This window comes from Manis javanica, chromosome 2, assembly GCF_040802235.1.
Source record: "Manis javanica isolate MJ-LG chromosome 2, MJ_LKY, whole genome shotgun sequence".
Classification (NCBI taxonomy): Eukaryota; Metazoa; Chordata; class Mammalia; order Pholidota; family Manidae; genus Manis; species Manis javanica.
This window is the reverse complement of record NC_133157.1, coordinates 30,280,129-30,300,357: the sequence shown is the minus strand read 5'-3', so window position 1 is coordinate 30,300,357 and position 20,229 is coordinate 30,280,129. Positions and strand designations below refer to the sequence as shown.

Genomic DNA, 20,229 nt, shown 5'->3' with positions numbered 1-20,229 from the left:
CTCATTCATCCTTCCGCACCTCACTGTCGCTGTAACTAGTCCCCTTTGCTTTAGAGCCAGCCTCACATCTGTCACAGTGGGGACCTCCTCAAGTAACAAATGTGTTCCCTACTAATACTGTTAGTCCCTCACTGTAGATCATCAATGTGTTATAATGCTGAAGGGCCACATTTCCAAATGGTTAAGGATGTAGATCTCAGAAGATGAAAAGGACAGATAACTCTGTCTGCCACTGTGCTTTGAATAGGGAAAGATAAGTAGGCATGAAGCAGGCAGAGAACTTGATCATGCAGTATAGTTTGGTCATGTTGACTTTGAAATATCTGTGGTACCGAGCATGTTGAAGGCACCAATCAGAATTGGAAATATGGAACTAGACCTCGGGGAAGAGCTCCAAAGAAGTGTTTTTCAAGGGTTTTGTTTCAAAGCTCCCATATTACATGGACATACTATATGCTTGACCTGGATCCCCACTGGTGTACTGTTCTAGCCCTGGAAGCTAAACTTCTTTCTCCAGATGGGATGGACTGATTCTACCAGGTTAGGTGGAACTGATGAGACATATTGCCTGCAAGTAGGTGGCCTGTGGTGACTCCCGGGTTGGTGCTGAGGTGACCATATCCGTCTGGAAGCCACATGGAACAAGCTGCATCTTAAGGTGCCAACTCCAGTTGCACCTTAAGTAGCTCTTCAGGAAGACGGATCACCTCCTCCTGTTCACCAAGTGACTGTGAACAAAACATTTAACCCCTTTGAATCTCACTTTTCTCACCTGTAAATTGGGGTTTAAAATCTCTGTGTGTTTCACAAGGTTATTACACTTTGAATATAAATAATCTCTGCTATGTTGGTCAAAATGTGCTAGAACTAATATACTCATTACTGCCACTAGAGAGCAATTTGGAAAATACACCCAAAACCATGAAATATGTAAATGCCTTTAACACAGTAAATTGGTTTTTGGTAATTTTATTTTTGTGAAAAAACTAAGAAAAAAAACTATGAAAAAATGTACATTGTACATTTCCTATACAGAAAATACTATAAACAATAATGGAATGGTTAAAATGTGTTGCTTTAACACAATGAAATATTGGCCAGCCACTTATGGAAACTATATGAATGTAGAAAGTGGTTGGAAGGATGAAGAGATAAAACAATTGACAGAATAGTGGAATTAAAAGTATTTTTCCTTTTATTAATTTATCTGAATGCTTACTCTCACAGAATAATTATAATACTTAACATTTTTAAACTTCTCCTTACTGTTTCTTGTGTTTTATTTAGGGCAATTACCGTTTCATGAAGCTCTTACTTACACGCCGAGCAAACTGGATGCAGAAGGATCTGGAAGAGATGACTCCTTTGCACTTGGCCACCCGGCACAGGAGCCCTAAGTGCTTGGCGCTTCTGCTGAAATTTATGGCACCAGGAGAAGTGGATACACAGGATAAAAACAAGGTAATAGACTCTCCAAATCAAGGGCAAATAAGAGCAGAAAACAAATGCTTCCTTTTAAATGTGAAGCCTCAAGGAAAAAGGCCTAAATTACCATCACCAATACACATGGTAGAACAATTCTAAGTGTTCCTACCCCCCAGGAAGTATTTCCCTGAAATTCTGTCATTTTGTCCTGCTAGTAATCATGTGTGGTGGGTAGTTGCATCTCCTTTGTACAGATGGGGACACCGAAAGTCAGGAAGATTAAAATTCTGCCCAAAATCCAAGTGGCAGAACTAGAATTCAGACTAGTTAGCCCAGGCCTAACTACAAAACCCAGCTAGTCATGAGTTACTCTAGGTGGTTAGACTTGTAGCCAGATGCCTGGGGCAGTGGACTAAGTGCCTCATGGTTTAACAGCCTGGGCTTTGGCACCAGTCTTTCTAGGTTTCAAGCAAGAAGCCATCACTTCTTTTGTATCCTTGGGCAAATTTCTTAATTCCTCTATGCCTTGTTTTTCTTATAATGTGAAAAGGGTTGTTGAAGTTGAAATGAGATAATACATATAAATAGTGTTCAGCACAGTGGCCAGTGCATGATATGCTCTCATAAATGTCAGCTATGAAATAAATATTGTTAGTTTCATTTTTGGCTCTGACATCTACTCTGGCTTTTGTTGCTGGGCTCTCTTACCTTCCCTGCTCTTGAATTTTAACCTACTGTACACACTGGTCATTGTTTTAATCAATGCTCTGATGATTCTTTACAGGAAAAAAAATGTGGTGTTTAGTTGGATAACTGCAATAATCGTCTTCCTTTTCCACCAGGTGCTTAATCATAGAGTCTTGCCAACTCCAACACTCCCATGTAATTAAACCTCTTTGGTTAAATCCACTGGGTTTATACTCAGTAATCCCTTCACTCTCCTAGTGTTCTTTGTGTAGTTTTCAGGTTTTGGTAGTAGTCATTCACATAATTCAGAATTCTGACATCAACTTTGACTTTATTTCACAACTACTGTAACTAACACTATTCCTAATTTACAGCATTTGTAGTGCTAATATCTCACTGGAAAAGCACTTGAGTCCATCTACAGAGGCCCATTAATCCCTTGCGAAGCTACGATGTCTTTAGGCTTTCCCAGTTTATTCTAGGAACTACCTACTATCTTCCAGTATCTGTATATTCTGATATTGGGGGTTATCTGGTCAAACAGATAGAAAATGGATTCAGGCAGGCACAGAGAAGAGAGCAAGACAAAAGCGAAGAGCTGGGATTCTCTAACTGAGGGGAAGGATTTGATTTTTTTGTTTTTTTTAATTTCCAATCTGTCAACAGACCAACAATTTTATAACATACATTAAAAATGAGTAACAAAAAAACAAACAACCCATTTAAGAAATGGACAAAGAACTTGAATAGACATTTCTCCAAAGAAGATGCATAAATGGCCAGTGAGCACAGGAAAAGATACTCAGCATCACTAATCATTAGGGAAATGCAAACTAAAACCTCAATGAGGTAACACCTTAAAACCTTTAGGATAGCTATTCTCACTACAACAAAACAACAAGTGTTGGTGAGGCTGTGAGGAAATTTGAACCCTGTGCACTGCTGGTAGGAGCATAAACTGGGGCAGCCATTGTGGAAAACAATGTGGCAATTCATCAAAAAATTAAGAATAGAACTGCTATATAATCCAGTAATTCTACTTATGTGTATATACTCAGGAGAACTGAAAGCAGAACATGAACAGATATTTGTGTATCCATGTTCATAACAACATTATTTTCAGCAACCAAAAGCTGAAAATAATCCAAAAGTCCATTAATGTATGGCTGGATAAACAAAATGCAGTATAGCCATACAATATTATTCAGCCTTAAAAAGGAATGAAATTCTGACACATGCTACAATATGGATGAAGCTTGAAGACATTTCACTAAATGAAATGAGTCAAACACAAAAGGGCAAATATTGGATGATTCCACTGAGGATGAGTCACATTCGTAAAGAAAGCAGAATCGTGGTAACCAGGGGGCTGAGAGGAGGCGGGAGTTGGGCGGCGTTGTTGAATGGTTGAGTTTCGATTTGGGAAAATGACAAAGTTCTGGGGATGGGTGCTGCTGATGGTCGCTCAACAATGGGAATGTGCTTGGCTCCTCTGAGCTGTGCACTTAAAACCATAAAAATGGCAACTTTTATGTCATACACATTTTACCCCAGTGAAAAAAAATTACTGGAAAAATGAAAACAGAGATGTAGAAAATACAACTCCAAACTTTTTACTATTAGATTTAACAGACATTATATAACATCTCAGCCTGTGTATTCCAAACAAATTAACAAAGGAAAAGCAAAGAAAGGGATGCAGAGGGGGAAAAAAGAGTAAAGAAAAGAATTATAGAAACTACTTGTTTATTGGAAATGTGATTATAAGGAATTAAGTGCTATTGTATTTCTGACTTTTTTTTGTTCTGCAGTTATTGCAAAACAAAGAGGAATGAGTTAAATAGCAACTTTTCATATTAAATACCTATAGGTAAAGTTTGGATGAATACTACGTATGTCAACTATTAAAGTTTTTAATCTGACAGATGAGTTTGTTTCCTGCTATTCAATGATCTGATTCTAGACTGGATTGATGACTGTGCTACCCCAAGGGATAATGTGTATCTAAACAATTCCCGTGTGTTTCCTTAATAACTCTCCTAATAGGGGAACCAGTCTTACCAAGGTATGTTGATGAGAATGGCAAAAGAGATTTTTAAAGCAACATAAATAAGTTCAGCATTTTCATTTTTAACTTTTATCTAAAATAAAGCAGTGTTGTAGTTTCAAAATATATCCTAACATCAGTAACTAGGTTTAGTAATTACAACTAGAATTATAATTAAAGTTATCTTTTGATATAAGGAATGAAGTCCAGATCCATCATTTCCTGTGCATAGATCTTCTTTTTGATAGTTATTAAAATTCAAGATAGTCTATCAAAATCTCAAGGTGCTTGATGTAATACCAAGATCACTACTTACTTTGTTGGTAATTATTCATAAACTATGGGGCTGCTTTTCTCATTCTCAGGATTATCGCTTATTAGTACCTGATGCTTTTAATGCCAGCCATGATTAAGAGGTCAGATCCTGGAGTCAGATTACCTGTGTGAAAATCCCAATTCGGCCACTTACTCCCTTTATGTCCTTGAGCAGATTACTCATCCTGTAGTCATTCACATAACTGCAAATTCAAGAGTACTTATCTTCCAGAATTGTCATGACAGTTACATGAGATAAAATATGTAAAATTCTTACAACGGTGCCTGTCACTCAACAAAAGCTTGGGACAAGTTTATTGTGCTGTGGCTGGTACTGTTGTCATTGTTATTGAGACTATGTCAATTTTGCAGCAAACAGCCCTGCATTGGAGTGCCTACTACAATAACCCAGAGCACGTGAAGCTGCTTATCAAGCATGATTCCAACATCGGGATTCCTGATGTGGAAGGCAAGATCCCACTTCACTGGGCAGCCAACCACAAAGATCCAAGTGCTGTCCACACAGTGCGATGCCTTCTGGTGAGTACAAGTGGTGCTGCTCGATCTGATGGCCTTTCCAAAAATTCTTCATTATGAAATATCCAATATATACAAAAGCATACATATGACACACAAGCAAATTTTGAAGCAAAAGATTCGACGAACATGTGAATCCACCACACAAGAAATAGAACCATCTGAATATTGCTATTTAAGACCACACAGAGGCTTCCTAAGTGCCAGTTTCCAAATGCATTCTCTCCCCTTATCCCATGTTCATCCATGTTCCCCAACAACTACCGTCCTGAATTTATATTTATCATTCCCTGGCTTTATTTTTTACTTGTTCTTATTAAATAGTAGATAGATGTAAGTGAATAATTGTGAAGTATGTGTAAGATACAAAGAATAGGGAAACAACAAATGCTTGTATATTCATCACTGAGTTTAAGAACAAGCACTTAGCATCACCTTTGTGTCCCCTGGGTGCCCCCCAGGGCCATTCTATTCTCTCCTTTCTCAGAGACAGCCACTATCCTCAATTTTGTATATTTCATTCCACTGATTTTTATTATAGCTTTGCCACATATATTCATATCCCTAACCAATGTAGTGTTTAGTTTTTAAAGTTTTTGAATTTCATATACATGGAATTCTGTTGTATATATTCTTTTGCAACATGCTTTTCTTGCTCAGCATTAGCTGGTGATTTTTTTGTGTGTTTCTGTGTGTAGCTGTAATATATTGATTTTTACTGCTATACATAATTGTATTCCATTTTATGAATAAGCCACACATTATTCATTCTGTTATTGATAGACATTTGGAACTCTTTTCAGTTTTTTGCTATCCACAGTGCTGCCATGAACTTTTCTTTTAGCATATCTAGCATACATACTTAACTGGTTGTTGCCAGGTGTAGAAATACAACTGATATTTTTGTTCATTGAGCGTATATATCTAACCACCTTGCTATACTTCTCTTATTAATTTTGAATATTTATCAGTAAATTCTTTGAGGTTTTCAATCACTCCTTCCTTATTTCCAGCTTGCATGTTAGAGTAGTCTAAATAGTCCTATTTGCTTATAACACACAAATTAGACTTTAAGAGATATTATCTGTATACACAATGATTATTTCTGTTTGCATGTTAACTGATTTCTTTGCTCTGGATTTCTTCTTTAACCTCAAGTTTTTCTTCTAGTGTTATTATCTTACTTCCTGAAATATAATTCTTAGAACTTCCTTTAGTGTAAATCCATTTGTGGTAAACTCTTTTTAATTGTTTGATGATTAAAATAGGTGTCAGTACCTTGCCTATAGAGATGAATGTCTGCATCTCTACCATGCTCTTCAATGTATAGTTTTTCTGTATTAAGAATGTCTGCATCTCTACCGTGCTCTTCAATGTATAGTTTTCCTGTATACACAATTCTACATAGTTTCTCTTCTCAACTCTTTCAGCCTATTGTTTAGCTGCTTTCTGCCTTTCATTGTTGCTCTTGAGGAGTCTATTATTGGTCTAATTGTCATTCCTTTATAGATGATCTGTCTTTTCTCTCAGGCTGCCTTTAAATTCTTCTCTTAAGGCATTGTAAGTTTTACTTGCAATGTATCTAGGTGTTCATTTTTTTTCCCCCTGTTTGGTATATACTCTGATTATTGCATCTCAGTTCTGGAAAATGTATAGCCATTATCTCCTTAAATATTGCCTCTCTTTCACTCTCTCCACGCTGGCTTTTAGAGTCTCCAATTACACATATTTTAGACCTTTTCATTTTATACTCCATGTCCCTTAACTTCTCTCTTAACTTTCCTATCATCTTGTCTCTCTGTGTCACACTCTGGGTAATTACATCAGATCTGCCTTCCTGTTCACCAAGCCTTTCTTCAGCTTAGTCCAGTCTCTTGTTTATCCTATTCATTGAGTCTTTATTCTTAACAATTATAGTTTCACTTCTAAAAGTTCGGTTTGGTTCTTTTTCATATCTGCCTGGTCTTTCTGTTAGTTTTTGTTCTTTGGTCTCCTTTTAAATCATTTCTTATTTTCTCACATGTGTCCTGGATAGTTATTTTATATTCTTTATATATTGGTTACAGTATCTAAAGTTCTGGGAGGATAATTCTCACTCATAATATATTATTTCCTCACAGATTTGGCTTTTCTTTTTCTTCTTGTAAACACATTTTAGTCCTAAGGAGACTCAAAGACCTAACATACCCACTGCCTAAAAGTACTTTTTTTTTTAAGTATTTATAATACCTTTCCTACCCTTTTTGTAAAATAGGCTGACTATACAAGCAGCTGTAAATTGGGGATGGTCCTTCGGAGAGTTCTCAATTTGGGGCAGGAGGGCTTGGCCTTGGAGATGACCTAATCTGAGAAGGGATGTGACCTTGGATAAGCAGCCCTCTTTAGCTGAAACAGTTGCAGAAGGCTGACAGTGGAAGGTCGTCTGATGTCAGTGGTCGCAGCAGCTGAGGGAATAAGTTCTCTAGTCTTGACAGGGGACCTAAGCAGTGCATCATAATATCTGCTACAAAGACCCAGTACAAAAATGAATAAATCTGAAATGTCGTTTTAAACCGAATAGGCAATAAACATGGGTTAAAAAACCTCAACCTCATTCATAAAAGAAGTACAAATTAAAACATCAGTGAAATGCTTTTCATGTCCACAAGGGGAAAATGTAGAAGGCTTGATAATACCAAGTGATTGATTTGTAACAGCATGTGGGGAAATAACTTTTACACATTGTCATGGATGTGTTAGTTAGTACAACCATTTGGAGAGTTTGACAATACCTGGCTGAAGATGCAGATACCCTTCCAACCAGCAATTCCCCTTCTGAGTGTTTGGACTAGAGAAAAATCACACTTGTGCTAAGGGGACATAAACAGGAAGCATGTCGATTGCAGCATTATTGTTAATAGTAGAAAAAAAACTGAAAATAATCTAAATGTCCCTCTGTAGAGAATAGATAACTAATTTGGTTTAACAAATGAGCTAGTATCAACACAGATACCCAAAAGTATAACATTGAAAGAAAAAAGTTGCCAGAGAATATACATAGTATAATGTGTAAGTATAACTATTGAAAACACACTTATAAAATTCATGTATTGCTTATGGATGCATACAAATGTAGCAAAACTGTAAAACATACAGCTTTAGCTGAATCCATAACAGATACAAAATTAGGCAAGGTACTGACACCTATGTAATCCAGATAGTATGGTATTTATTATCTTTTCTGTACATTTTTATTGTTAAATGTGAAAATAAATTTTTAAAGATTCAGACTGTACTTTTTTCTGAATTTTATCACTCGTGTTGAGAGAAAATATATGTTTAGAAAGTCGTTCTGTTAATACTTCTGTCAAATGTGACTTAGTGAGGATTCCATGTGTGTCTGAAGTCCTGGTTCCTTCAAAACAGGATGCTGCTCCCACCGAGTCTCTGCTGAACTGGCAGGACTATGAGGGCCGAACCCCTCTTCACTTTGCAGTCGCCGACGGGAACATGACAGTGGCTGATGTCCTGACCTCATATGAAAGCTGTAATATAACATCTTACGATAACTTGTTTCGAACCCCACTTCACTGGGCAGCTTTACTGGGTGAGTTGCATGTGAATGAAAAGGACCAGCCCTAGGAGGAACCACATGAATATATAAATTTCAGTGGTTTCTTGTCCCCTGTCAGCTCCACCTCCTATTTAATTATTTTAATTTTTAATTGATATGTGGCATTTTATACCTAAATCCCTCTGTTCTGTGCTTAAATTTTAGTAACATAAATGTGTGCCCTGTCATATATTCATTTTAATTTCAACATCCTGTTTTAACTTTTTATTGTGTAAGTCATGCACATTCACTGACAAATGTAAATATAAAATAATGTTCTTTTCACATTCAGTGCCTTTGTTTTTTTGGTGGAGGGCTTTAATTTTAGGTTTGTGCTATACTCTTGATATTTGATATTTTTTCTTTCTGTGTTCCTGATATGCCTTTTATTGAATCTTTCTAGGGACTGCTTTTTTAGATGAGAGAGTGTGTATATGTGTGAGTGTCTGATTTGGTGGGGGTGCTATCTGAGAGTCCTCTTTTACTGAAGGAGGTTTCCCCATTTAGTCACTGTTACAAGACATAAAATTTGGTCCTTTTTTTTGCTATTCTGCTCTTTGAGTATTAGTGATGTTTGGGGTTTCTTCATTTTTTGTTTTTTCCTGTTTTGTTTTCTGCCTTTTCGTGTATGAATTACATTTGTTACTTGGTTTCAAATTGCCTATATTTTAAGAGGGTTTTTAGGTTCTATTAATAGTACTTTTAAATTTATCAAACACTTTTTTAAGCCTGACAGTCAAGAGCCAAACTGCCTCTTTTGACTCCCACTTGTTTTAAATGAGGAATTTTTAGAGCACTTTTACTACCACTCTCTTAGTATTTGTTAATATCATCTGTGGTTTTTCCCAATTATTATTGTGGGTTTAGTTCTTAAATTACACATCGTCTCTTTTAAAAATGATTTTTACATCTGCCCTCAGCTTTATGGGCAGGTTTATAATTGTTATTTGGACTTCATTTCAATGTATAGTCTCATCCCTTTTTCCTTTTCCTTTGCATCCTCGATTTCACAAATTTGTCTCCACACCGCTAAAGTGACCTTTTGTTTGCCAAGTTCTGCTTTCTTTCTGCCTCTCATAGATTGTATTTTACGTGGTATTTTGATTTCCTTCTCTTATCCATATTTCTTCCTATCTCGGCTTATTTCCTTTTCACTTCCTTCTATTAACCTTTCATTTCAGATTTTCTTCTTAGGATATTCTGTTTCATGTTATAGAGGCCGTCTCGGCACAAATCAAGAATGCCAAAGAGTTCCCTGGGATCTTCCCCTGGAGCCCTCTCTACATCACTTTTTGAGTGTGCTCCTCATCTCCCGGAGGGCCTGCCCTGCTCCCCGTCCTCTCCTGGGTTTTCATAAAGCCTTTAATGAATTTTCCTCATTATCTTTCAACCAAGATGAGATGTGTTTAGGTTGACTGTGGCGTTTGGGTCATGGGGAACTCCAACTCAGACCACAGCTGGAGAGCAGGTAAATGAGCACAACTCCCCTTCAGATGCCTTTTTCTGCTTGACTTTTGCGCAGTGTATCCTTGCTCTGCTAAAGTGGCATCATCTTCATTGCTTGGTTTCCCAATATGCTGAAGCAGGTTTCCTAAATAAACTGTTACCAAGTTTGGTCATTCTTTAATCCTTTCTACAGTTCTTCACTTGTGGAGACCACATCCTCCAACATGATCTAGAGAGGAATCCAGAGGAAAATCTCAGGAAACTGTTTGACATCCTTGATTTGTGCCTCCAGAGTATTTTCTTTACCACCAGCTTATAATTCCTGCCCACTTGTTTTCTGGGATTTAAAGATCACAAAAATGTAAAAAAATTGGGAGAGGAAGGTTAGAGGGTATAGACACGAGGCCCCAGAGGTTACAAGAGATTGCGTTACAGTATATCCTCCTGAAGAGCACGAGAGAGTGGCTGTGCAGTTCTGACTGGTCGTGTGATGGAACCTGGGGACCAGGGGCACTGGTGCCTGAGAGGGGCCGGCGTCTAACACACTTCCTTCCCTTTTTATGGGCAGCTTTATAAAGAGAAGCCTGGGTATGCAATGAGCTAGTACCAAATATAGCTTTTCTCAATCTGGCAATTATAATTAATGTCATCTCCTTCCTGACCAAAGCATTAAGTTTTATGTTTTTCTTAGTTTTTGCCTTTGTTCTACATTATCATAGTATTTTTTTCAGAGTTAGAAGTGGTTGCACTGGAGATCACTATTCAGAAACCATTTTTGAATACTGTTTTATGTGCTAGCAATTTTTCTTACCCTGTCCTTTAAGTAGATTATAAGTTATTTAGTCCTTTTGTGTGATAACTACCTCATTGTGTCTGCTTCTAGGCCATGCACAGATTGTCCATCTCCTTTTAGAAAGAAATAAGTCTGGAACTATCCCATCTGATAGCCAAGGAGCAACACCCATGCACTATGCAGCCCAGAGTAACTTTGCTGTAAGTAAAACATGACAATTGTCTTCTTTCTTAATTAAACTTTTATTTTGACATAATTGTAAATTCATATGCAGTTGTAGGAAATAAAACGTGTACCCTTCACCAGTTTGCCTCCATGGTAACATCTTGCAGAAGTACAATACAGTATTATAAACAGGAACTTGACATTGATGTAATCCACTGACCTTATTCAGATGTCACCACTTTACATGTACTCACTGGTATGCTTGTGTAACAACTAGATTTTTAACAATTGTTCATACTGTTGATTCTGACTGTTATGCAAGTGATAGTTTGTTGTTAGTCACATGTGAAGTTTTATACAGTGTTTATTATAACTGTTCAGTATAACATTTTGCTTTACTGTAAGTGTACTTCATCTTTTCACTAATTTTACAGCCCTAAGGACAACATAGCACTCAGCAATCTGTAATTGTCCTGAAGGCAAGTGCAGCAAGGCCTTACAACGAGACAAACCGAGGCTGGAATCCTGACTGTTTTTTGCCAGCTGTATCAGGATTGTTGTTAGGATTAGAGAACATCTATGACCAATGCCTAATGTCATTGGTATAGAGCAGGTACTCAAGAAATAGAATGTATTCCTATTATTGCTTGTGCTAATGAGAATTGTGTATGTTACACATCTGAGAAAGCAAATTTATGAGTTGATATTTCCAAAGGTATTGAGTATTATTAATTCTTCCCTTACTGCCCTTTATAGTTTACGAAACACTTTCTCATCCATTACGTCACTCAGTCCACCCAGCAACATGATAACTTTAGGCTGCTTCAGCTTCCTGAGTATGAGTCACCACCAGGAACTAGAGACTCATCCACAGAGGCACATGGTAATGCAGCCCCGTTGATTTTGCTGCCTTCTAAGTGGGCGTGCATAATCAAACACTTGTTTTCATTAAATTATAAGAATGCTCTCACCAGCGTAGTATAATTCCATCTGCCTGGCCTCCCCAAATGCACTGCTGAACATATTGAATACTCAGTTTGCTAAAATATCTTATCTTCCCACCTTCTTTCTTTCTGGTATCCAGAGCAACTAGAGCTGTAGTCCTTCCTGACATTCCTAAAAATTTATTCTGTTTATCACCTTGAGTTTTAGTGCACTGTTATCTTCTGTTATTTCCAAAGATCTCAGAAAGATACAAAGCAGTACTTTGAGGAGGAGCTTTTTCTCATTACAGATAGATAAGAAATTTAGTTGACCCAGTCTGGTCAATCCATGGAAATCAGAGCTCAATCCATATTTCAACACAAGTCAGTGAGAGAGCATGTTATCCCTATTTACAGATGAAGAAGACAAGGATCCAAGAGATTAAATGACTTGCTGAAAATCTTGAACCAAAGTCTTAGACTCCAAATTTAATATATGTACAGATACCAGTAATTAAATAACTGTGCTAATGGGAGTAGGAAAGAATGGTACATTATGAACGTTTACTCAAAGAAATACTTGCTTTGGATAATCTACCAATGACAGAGATGATTTTTTTTTAATAACACAAATTTTCTAATCTCAGTTTCCAGCCCCTTGACCTCCTTGGACTCTGTTAACTCCTAAGAATTTGTATTGTCTTTTTAAAAAACATCAACAGCAACAACAACAAAAAAAAACCCAAAACCCTTGCAGACATTCACCATTAAGAAAATACACTCAACAGGGAAATGTTTGCAAATCAGTAAAAGAAAACAAACCATAAAATCACCAACCTTTTTTTTGTCCATTTCTTTACTCAAATCTAGTGCGTACTAAGCAGACACACTGGGTCTAGGAGCACTAAGCTATAACAAACTGAGCAGGTCAACAACTGGTTTTATGACTAGAAAGCAGTGTTTGATGTGGACACAGTGCTGTGGTTTAGCCCTGGGTTCTATTTCTCTATCTGCCTGTATCAAGTTTTGTATGACCTTGAATCCAAATTTCTTCCATCTGTAAAAGGAGAGGATTGGATGAGCCCTTGAATTTCTTCTTGCTCTAAAATACTGAGCATTTCATATATTTTTGGCTAGTGCCCAGCCTCCAGGATTTTTTTCTGAAACTATTTTACTTTCACTCAAGCAAAAAAATTTTTCCTATGAACTTCCTAAAAATATGTATGCTTCTGAGTTTTAAGGAAGGAGGCAATTTAAAATGCTGTGAATATTAACCCCCATTAAAATTTTCAGGCACTCTAAGAATTATCTAGGGTCCTAATTTTTGTATGACTCCATGGAGGGAGGACCTTGAATATAGGAATTGTTAAATAAATATTTATTTAAGTGAACTGAATACTTCATTTCTCGGTAGCCACCCATCATTATTCAAAAAATGCATTAATTATTTTGTTAAATTATAGTTATAAAACACGCAGTAAAAAAATGTATTAACCTTCCCTGTAGGCATGACTGAATATACAGGTCTAGCTAAAAAAAACCCTGTATTTTAATGTTGGTCATGACACCAAATATTTCTTTTATGTGCCATTTCATCTCTCTAACAGTGACCTACAAAGTTTTTAAACTTGATTGAGGATGAGCATTCTCAACTAGGAAGGTGTTGAATGAAGGTGTTACTTATGTTTTGGAAGTGCGATGGAAACTAAAACTTAAGTATAAGAACAGAAGATTGTTATTTTCAATGGAAATTTTAGTTCCATTATTCATAAAGATTATTTCATTTGATTCAAAAGCAGGAAAAAAATACTTTGTTTCTTAGTGGAAGTCACCTAACCTGCTGCTCTCTTGTCTCAATTTTTTAATGAAATTTTCTTAAAGGAAACTGTTCAAGTATTTTTAAAACACCCTTCGGTGAAAGATGATTCAGATCTCGAAGGACGAACATCCTTTATGTGGGCCGCTGGGAAAGGCAGTGATGATGTCCTTAGGACTATGCTGAGTTTAAAAGCTGACATTGATATTAACATGGCAGACAAGTATGGAGGTACAGGTAAGAACTGATAGATATATTAAATTTGCTTTTTTCAGGCTCCAAAGTGTAGATGGTGCTATAAAACTTGTACAGTAGTACCTTGAAATCATAGTTCCTTTTGTGATATTGTTTGACTTTAATCCTCACTTTCTAACTTTTAGGTTGCTAGGATGTCACTCCAAAGGCTTCATTTCTCCAATTAGTGTGGCTAAATTAGTCTGTGTTTCTACGAGATGAAGGGTGGCATTTGGTTTAAACCCAGGTTGCTCCTTAATCATGATTATGGAAACTCTTCTGATCATTACCTTTGTGTACAAAAGCATAAACCTGTACTTTAATATAACTATGCATATTTAGTAGTTATCAGTTACATTTTCAAAAATTGATAATTATATTTTAAGGAATGCACATCTCTAAGTATGTTCTCATTTACTCTTTTCTCAAAGAATAGCATTACTTCATCCTGAATCTCCGATTTTAGAGATAACTTCCCATGACTTTAGAAGCTTCAAAGGTTCAATTCACCTTTGCATCAAAAGCTCTTACTGGATGCTCCTTTTAATCTCTTTCTCTAATAAGAGAGCCTCTTAACTATGTGTTGGTCGACAGAGGTATGAACGTTTTAGCATTCATTGCCAACTTGGAGGTCTCTTCTTGGTATATGATATACTAATTGCAAGTCAGAATGAGAAAGAAAAACCTCACAACCGCACAATAATAGCACTGAACAGAATAAATACTCAGCTAGGAGGTTCTCAGTGTTAAATTTCCATATACGTATAAACATAGGTGCAGTCATTTGCACCTACCTTTTGTTCTGGATAAGAGCTCTCTTGGCCACCAAAACCACAGATGCAGCACTTGGAGGAGAGAGGCAACAGGAGTTACTATACCTATTAATCTCCCTCCCTGTACCTAGACCACCGAGATAGTAACAAAATATCAATTTCATTAAAGGCTTTAACTTTAAAAAGTATTTCTTTATCAAAGCTTCATGGTGGACCTTAAGCTTCTTAAGAGTTGTGCTGCAGACACATAGGACATTGAGTTTATAAATGGACTGAACATTTAATTTTTTGTCAAGTTCCTTTAGTAAGCAGTCTTTTACTTTATCACTAGCCTTGCTTGTAGTTTAACTTTTTCATGTTATTTTAATAAATAAGGGCAAGGATGCTTGCATCCTTTTGACCAAAGATGTCTTTCTGATGTGCACCATAGTTGCAGCCAGCTATAAATTTTTCTCAGATTCATTAATTCCCTGGCTCTTTCTCCTAGGGGAGTTTTGTTATATGACAAAGATGCCTTCCTGACATTTCTGTTTTATGACAGTGAGTTTCTCGCCATCATCCCTCTACAGTGTTGTTTATTCTTTCCCATTAGAAAAGAGTTCTTATCAACAGCAATATACAGATATTATTTGGATCTTGATTCAAATAAATCAAAAAAAGTTATAAAGCCACTAAGAAAATGTGAATACTATCCAGATATTTGATATAACAGAATTTTTGTTAATATTTTTTAGTTATAACAATGGTACTATCCTTTCTTTGCAATGCTGGGACCCCCTGGGGGTTCTGGGGACCACATTTCCCCTTGGCCAGCAGGTGCCCTGTTAGAATCACTCCTTGGGGGCAGCGGAGGGAGACTGGAAGCCTGGCAGAGGAAACAGAGCGGCTCCCCGTTCGTGTCGGCATCACCCTAGTAAGCTCTCCTCAACAGGGCAGGGGTAATTTGTTGCAATGGCTGCCGCTAACTTCACTCTGCAGTTTTCTACACAATCACAGCGCCAACCTCAGAACACCCTCCTCACAGACTCCAGCTCCAGCCAAGCAGAGTTTTAATAACTCCCATCTTCTTTTTGCCCCCCCAGCCCTAGAACTGCTAGCTGTTTGCTGCTTTTGCCCTCTGTGATGCCTTAGTGTTCTCTTTTGCTTCTTCAGTTCTTCAGTCCATAGCTAACACTTCTTTATATTGAATTCTCTATGTTTTAAGTATCTAGCATGGTTTCTGTCTCCTAAATGGACGCTGGCTGATATAGTAGTGGTTGTGTTTTTAAAAAAAATTCTCGTCTTTTTAGATATACTTATTAAAATATTTACAAATGAAAGAGCATGACTAGAATTTTATTCAAAACAGAAAGGTGGTATGTAAAAACTTGTTCATTATGCTTCAGAAGATTGGAGACTGTTGGGAATTAGGCTTGGGGTTGATTAATGATTGTGCTTTGAGTCCCCTATACAGAATTTTATTGTTGTTAACAACCATATAATCAATAAATATGAGAGATGCCCTCTCAAAAAATAATAAATAAACAAAAAATAAAATGTGGAATAAGAAAAAAACAAAACAAAACAGAAGGTGGTGAGAGAATGGTTGGTGGGTAGATGAAACAAGAGTAAGCATGTACTGATAATTGTTGAAGGTGGGTGAAGGCTATATTGAATTCACTGGACTATTGAATATGTTTACTTATGAATAGGTTTGAAATTTTTCATAACATAAGGTTAAAATTTTTTAAAACTTTAGATCTGTAAACTTGTGGCATTTTTTCAAAGAGAGAGCAACAACAGTTAAATATCAGATTATTTTTAAATAAATGCAAATAGTCAGAAATGGGGAATTTCATTTAATAAGATCATTAATTCTGTTTTCTGCTTAACTGAAATTTTGTTTTCATTTGACATTGACATTTATCTGAAGAGTATCTGATGCATACTGATGCCACAACACAAAATTGTAGAATTTCAGAATTAGAAAGCACCTTAAAATTAAATTTAGTCGAGAGTTTCCAAGCTGTGCTCTTCAGAACGACAGGTTTCTATAAAGGTACCCGAGGTGTTGCAGGGGTGGGGGTTGGGGGATGGGTGCTTAAGTGGGTAACCCTCCACTCCTACTTTAGTCAGAACCACTCAACCCTTATCTGGTTTATATATTGAGTGTTTTATAAAATTTCACTTGCGGGGGGAAAGCATTCTTGTGCCATTAAAATGTGAAAAATCACTGAACTATCTCATCTGTACGGTGCTTTAATCTGCCTTATAACATTCTCACCAGAGGTCTTCCAGCCTCTGGCTGAACAGCTCCAATATAGGGAACCCACTACTTCCATCTTAACCTAACTCAATTGGAATGTTTTTCCTTATACTGGGCCACAGTTTGTCAAACTGAATGTTTCAGGCTGCGCTCTCTGAAGTGACAGCACTTCAGATATGTGAAGTCTCTCACTCTTGTCTGCATCTTGTTTAGGCCAAACTGACATTCAGCCATTTAGGTCAGGAGTCTTAAACTCAAGTACGTGTAAGAGAATTACTTGGGGAATTGCAGATTCCCAGAACATACAGACAAATATCCTATTTCACATCCTGTCAACAAGTCCTGTTGACTCCACCTCTAAAATATATTCTAGATCTTTCTGCTCCTCACTATTTCCATTCCTGCCACCCCAGTTCAAGCCACCATCATCTTTTGCCCAGTCTACTGCAACAGAGGTCACTGGCCTCCCTGTTTATGTTCTAATCTACTACAGTGCATACTTCTCACAACAGCTAGAGTGATCTGTTGAAAGCATAAATCAAATTATCACTTATTCACTTAAACCCTTTCAGTGTCTTCCATTGCTCTGACTTATATAGCCTCTTATCATAAGGCCTTCTCTACCTCACTGACTTAACCCACTCTCATTTATTGCTTGCAGCTCCCTTGCCTTCCTTAAACACAGAGATTCATTCCTGTCCTGTCCTATCTGTTCTCATTGCCCAACTACTCTCTCTTGGGATCACGACATCACTGTCCCGTTTTTATGATTCAGGTCTCAAATGTCAGTTCCTTAGCACAGCTTGCCCTAACCAACAATCAAAAGTAGTCCCCCAGGTGCTCTGCATATCAAAATACCTTTTATTTTAATTACAGCATCCATCACTGTGTAATAGTTTCTTGTTTATTGATTTGGTTTTTTTGTTTTATTTTCTTTTGCTTCCCCTACTAGAATGTACCCTCATTGTTTTGTTCCCTGGGGAATTCTCAGCATTACATTAGTACCCAGCCTGTAGTAGGTTCTGAACAAATCCCCAGAAATCTGCATTTTTATAGGCATCCCAGGTTTGGTTAATGGATCATACTTTATGAAAGAAACATTGTTCCAAGCATTATAAAGCCATAATACTTAGAAAGAACTGCCCAGGCTTCTAGACAGTTATCTTGGCAATTTCAGAATTTAAAGAGGGATGAATTTAAATAGAATTTAAGGAGTCATCTAAAGGGTGATGGCATTTATCAAGCAATGGGGTATAATAACATAGTTAGGGGATCAATATAAGATGAAACTTAACATGTAACCAAAATTACTCTTTCAAACCCCTTATGAAAATACCAGACAGGAGGCCACATTCCATCTATTTTTCCTCCACTACTGAAACAAATTGCTGTTTCTTAAACTGGCCCTGAAAAAATAACTTGCTTGCATGTCATATGAGAAGTGTGCTCAGTGCAGTAAGAGGGTGCCCGTTGTGCCATGTGGGTGTACAGACCAACCACAGGAACAGCCCGGGGAACCAAACTGGAGGAACATTAGTGGACCTCTCCCGTCACACAGCCCTCCAGGCATATACTTACTGAGTGGGTTAGTGGGCAGAAGTGAGTGCATTGTCATTTAAATCATTTCTCTGTGTCATTCTTTTATTCTCTTACTCTTAGAGGAAAAGATAATAAACTAGTAACTGAGAAGAGGAGACCATTGCAGACCAACAGTATGGAGGAAGAAAAGAGAGGGAAAAGGTGTGACTAATCCATATGCATGGAGAGGAAGACAGAAATCTATAACAGTGAAAAGTAGAGAATCCTTAAGATTAAGTGGCATTTAGCCAAAATGATGAGGAAAAGGTACACAGAATAATAAAAATGTCAAGTTGTTTATAAAGAGCCCTTCACTTTCTTTTGCTCCCTTTTAGCTTTACATGCTGCCGCCCTTTCTGGCCACGTCAGCACCGTGAAGTTATTACTGGAAAACAATGCTCAAGTAGATGCTACAGATGTCATGAAACATACTCCACTTTTCCGAGCCTGTGAGATGGGACACAAAGATGTGATCCAGACACTTATTAAAGGTTAGTTGTTTGTACTACTCCTAACAAGTCACTCTCAACAGGTAGGAATTCTTGCATTCACTATTTCAAATACGACTTTACATAGCTGAGCGCCGCTGGGTAGAGGGAAGGAGGGGGGAGGAGCTGCACGCCCGGCACTGGGAACTCCACGCCTAGCTGCACCTGTTGAGAGTTGTTTGAGCTTACCGGCTTATTATGAAAATCTAAGGCAGATAATATACATAGAAGCGTTTTGCTACTAGTAAGGCTTTTAAGGGACTGTTGTAATATTTTTTTAACTTCTATTCATTTTTATAAATTCTTTCAGTATTAGACATTTTCATCAAATTTTTGCTTTTTTCAGGTGGAGCAAGGGTAGATCTAGTTGACCAAGATGGACATTCTCTTTTACACTGGGCAGCACTGGGAGGAAATGCTGACGTTTGCCAGATACTAATAGAAAATAAGATCAATCCAAATGTTCAAGATTATGCAGGACGCACCCCTTTGCAGTGTGCTGCATATGGGGGATACATCAACTGCATGGCAGTGCTCATGGAAAATAATGCAGACCCTAACATTCAAGACAAAGAGGTAGAAATTCTAGGTTTTTTAATATATTGTTTCTTGAAAGTGTTCAAATTATTTTTTTGTTAACTAAAATTAAGTAAAACAATTTATCAAATTAAGAGATTACTCACAAATCTGCTCATTAGAAATGATTTTTACTTACAGAAGTAGTATATTAAGCTACTTTCCAGTTCTATTAGTTATGTGTATTGTTTTGGATTACCTACATAAAAATAATATCTATGAAGAGTAACATTTTTATTTCTTCCTTTCCAGTCCTTCTGCCTTTCATTTCTTTGTCATCTTATTAAACTAGCCACAACCTCCAATACAATGTGGCAATATTTCACCACTGAATATGATATTTGCTATAGTTTCCTTTATATTTCTAGTTGCTAGGAGTCTTTTTTAAATCACAATTAGCTGTTTAATTTTTCTCTGATACCATTTCTACATCTATCAACATGATCATATTATTTTTCTCCTCTTTGCTGTCAATATGGTGAATTACATTGATTACATTGTTTTTTTTCAGATGTTAAACCACCCTTTCATTCCTGGAGTAAACGAGACTTATATTTTTAAAATATATATATTGATGGATTTTATTAGC

At 37.0% G+C, this 20,229-nt stretch overlaps 1 protein-coding gene across 9 annotated transcripts in view; it reads left to right on the top strand.

Moving 5' to 3' along the window:
- Positions 1–20,229, top strand: part of INVS (inversin) — a 143,085-nt gene that overhangs the window by 59,560 nt on the left and 63,296 nt on the right. For all 9 annotated transcript variants that reach the window (XM_073227009.1, XM_073227044.1, XM_073227016.1 and 6 more), the window contains 7 exons: positions 1,288–1,461; positions 4,847–5,014; positions 8,417–8,597; positions 10,933–11,042; positions 13,812–13,983; positions 18,912–19,067; positions 19,411–19,640. In XM_073227009.1, the coding sequence (XP_073083110.1) occupies positions 1,288–1,461; positions 4,847–5,014; positions 8,417–8,597; positions 10,933–11,042; positions 13,812–13,983; positions 18,912–19,067; positions 19,411–19,640 (1,191 nt within the window). The remainder of the gene's footprint in view (positions 1–1,287; positions 1,462–4,846; positions 5,015–8,416; positions 8,598–10,932; positions 11,043–13,811; positions 13,984–18,911; positions 19,068–19,410; positions 19,641–20,229) is intronic.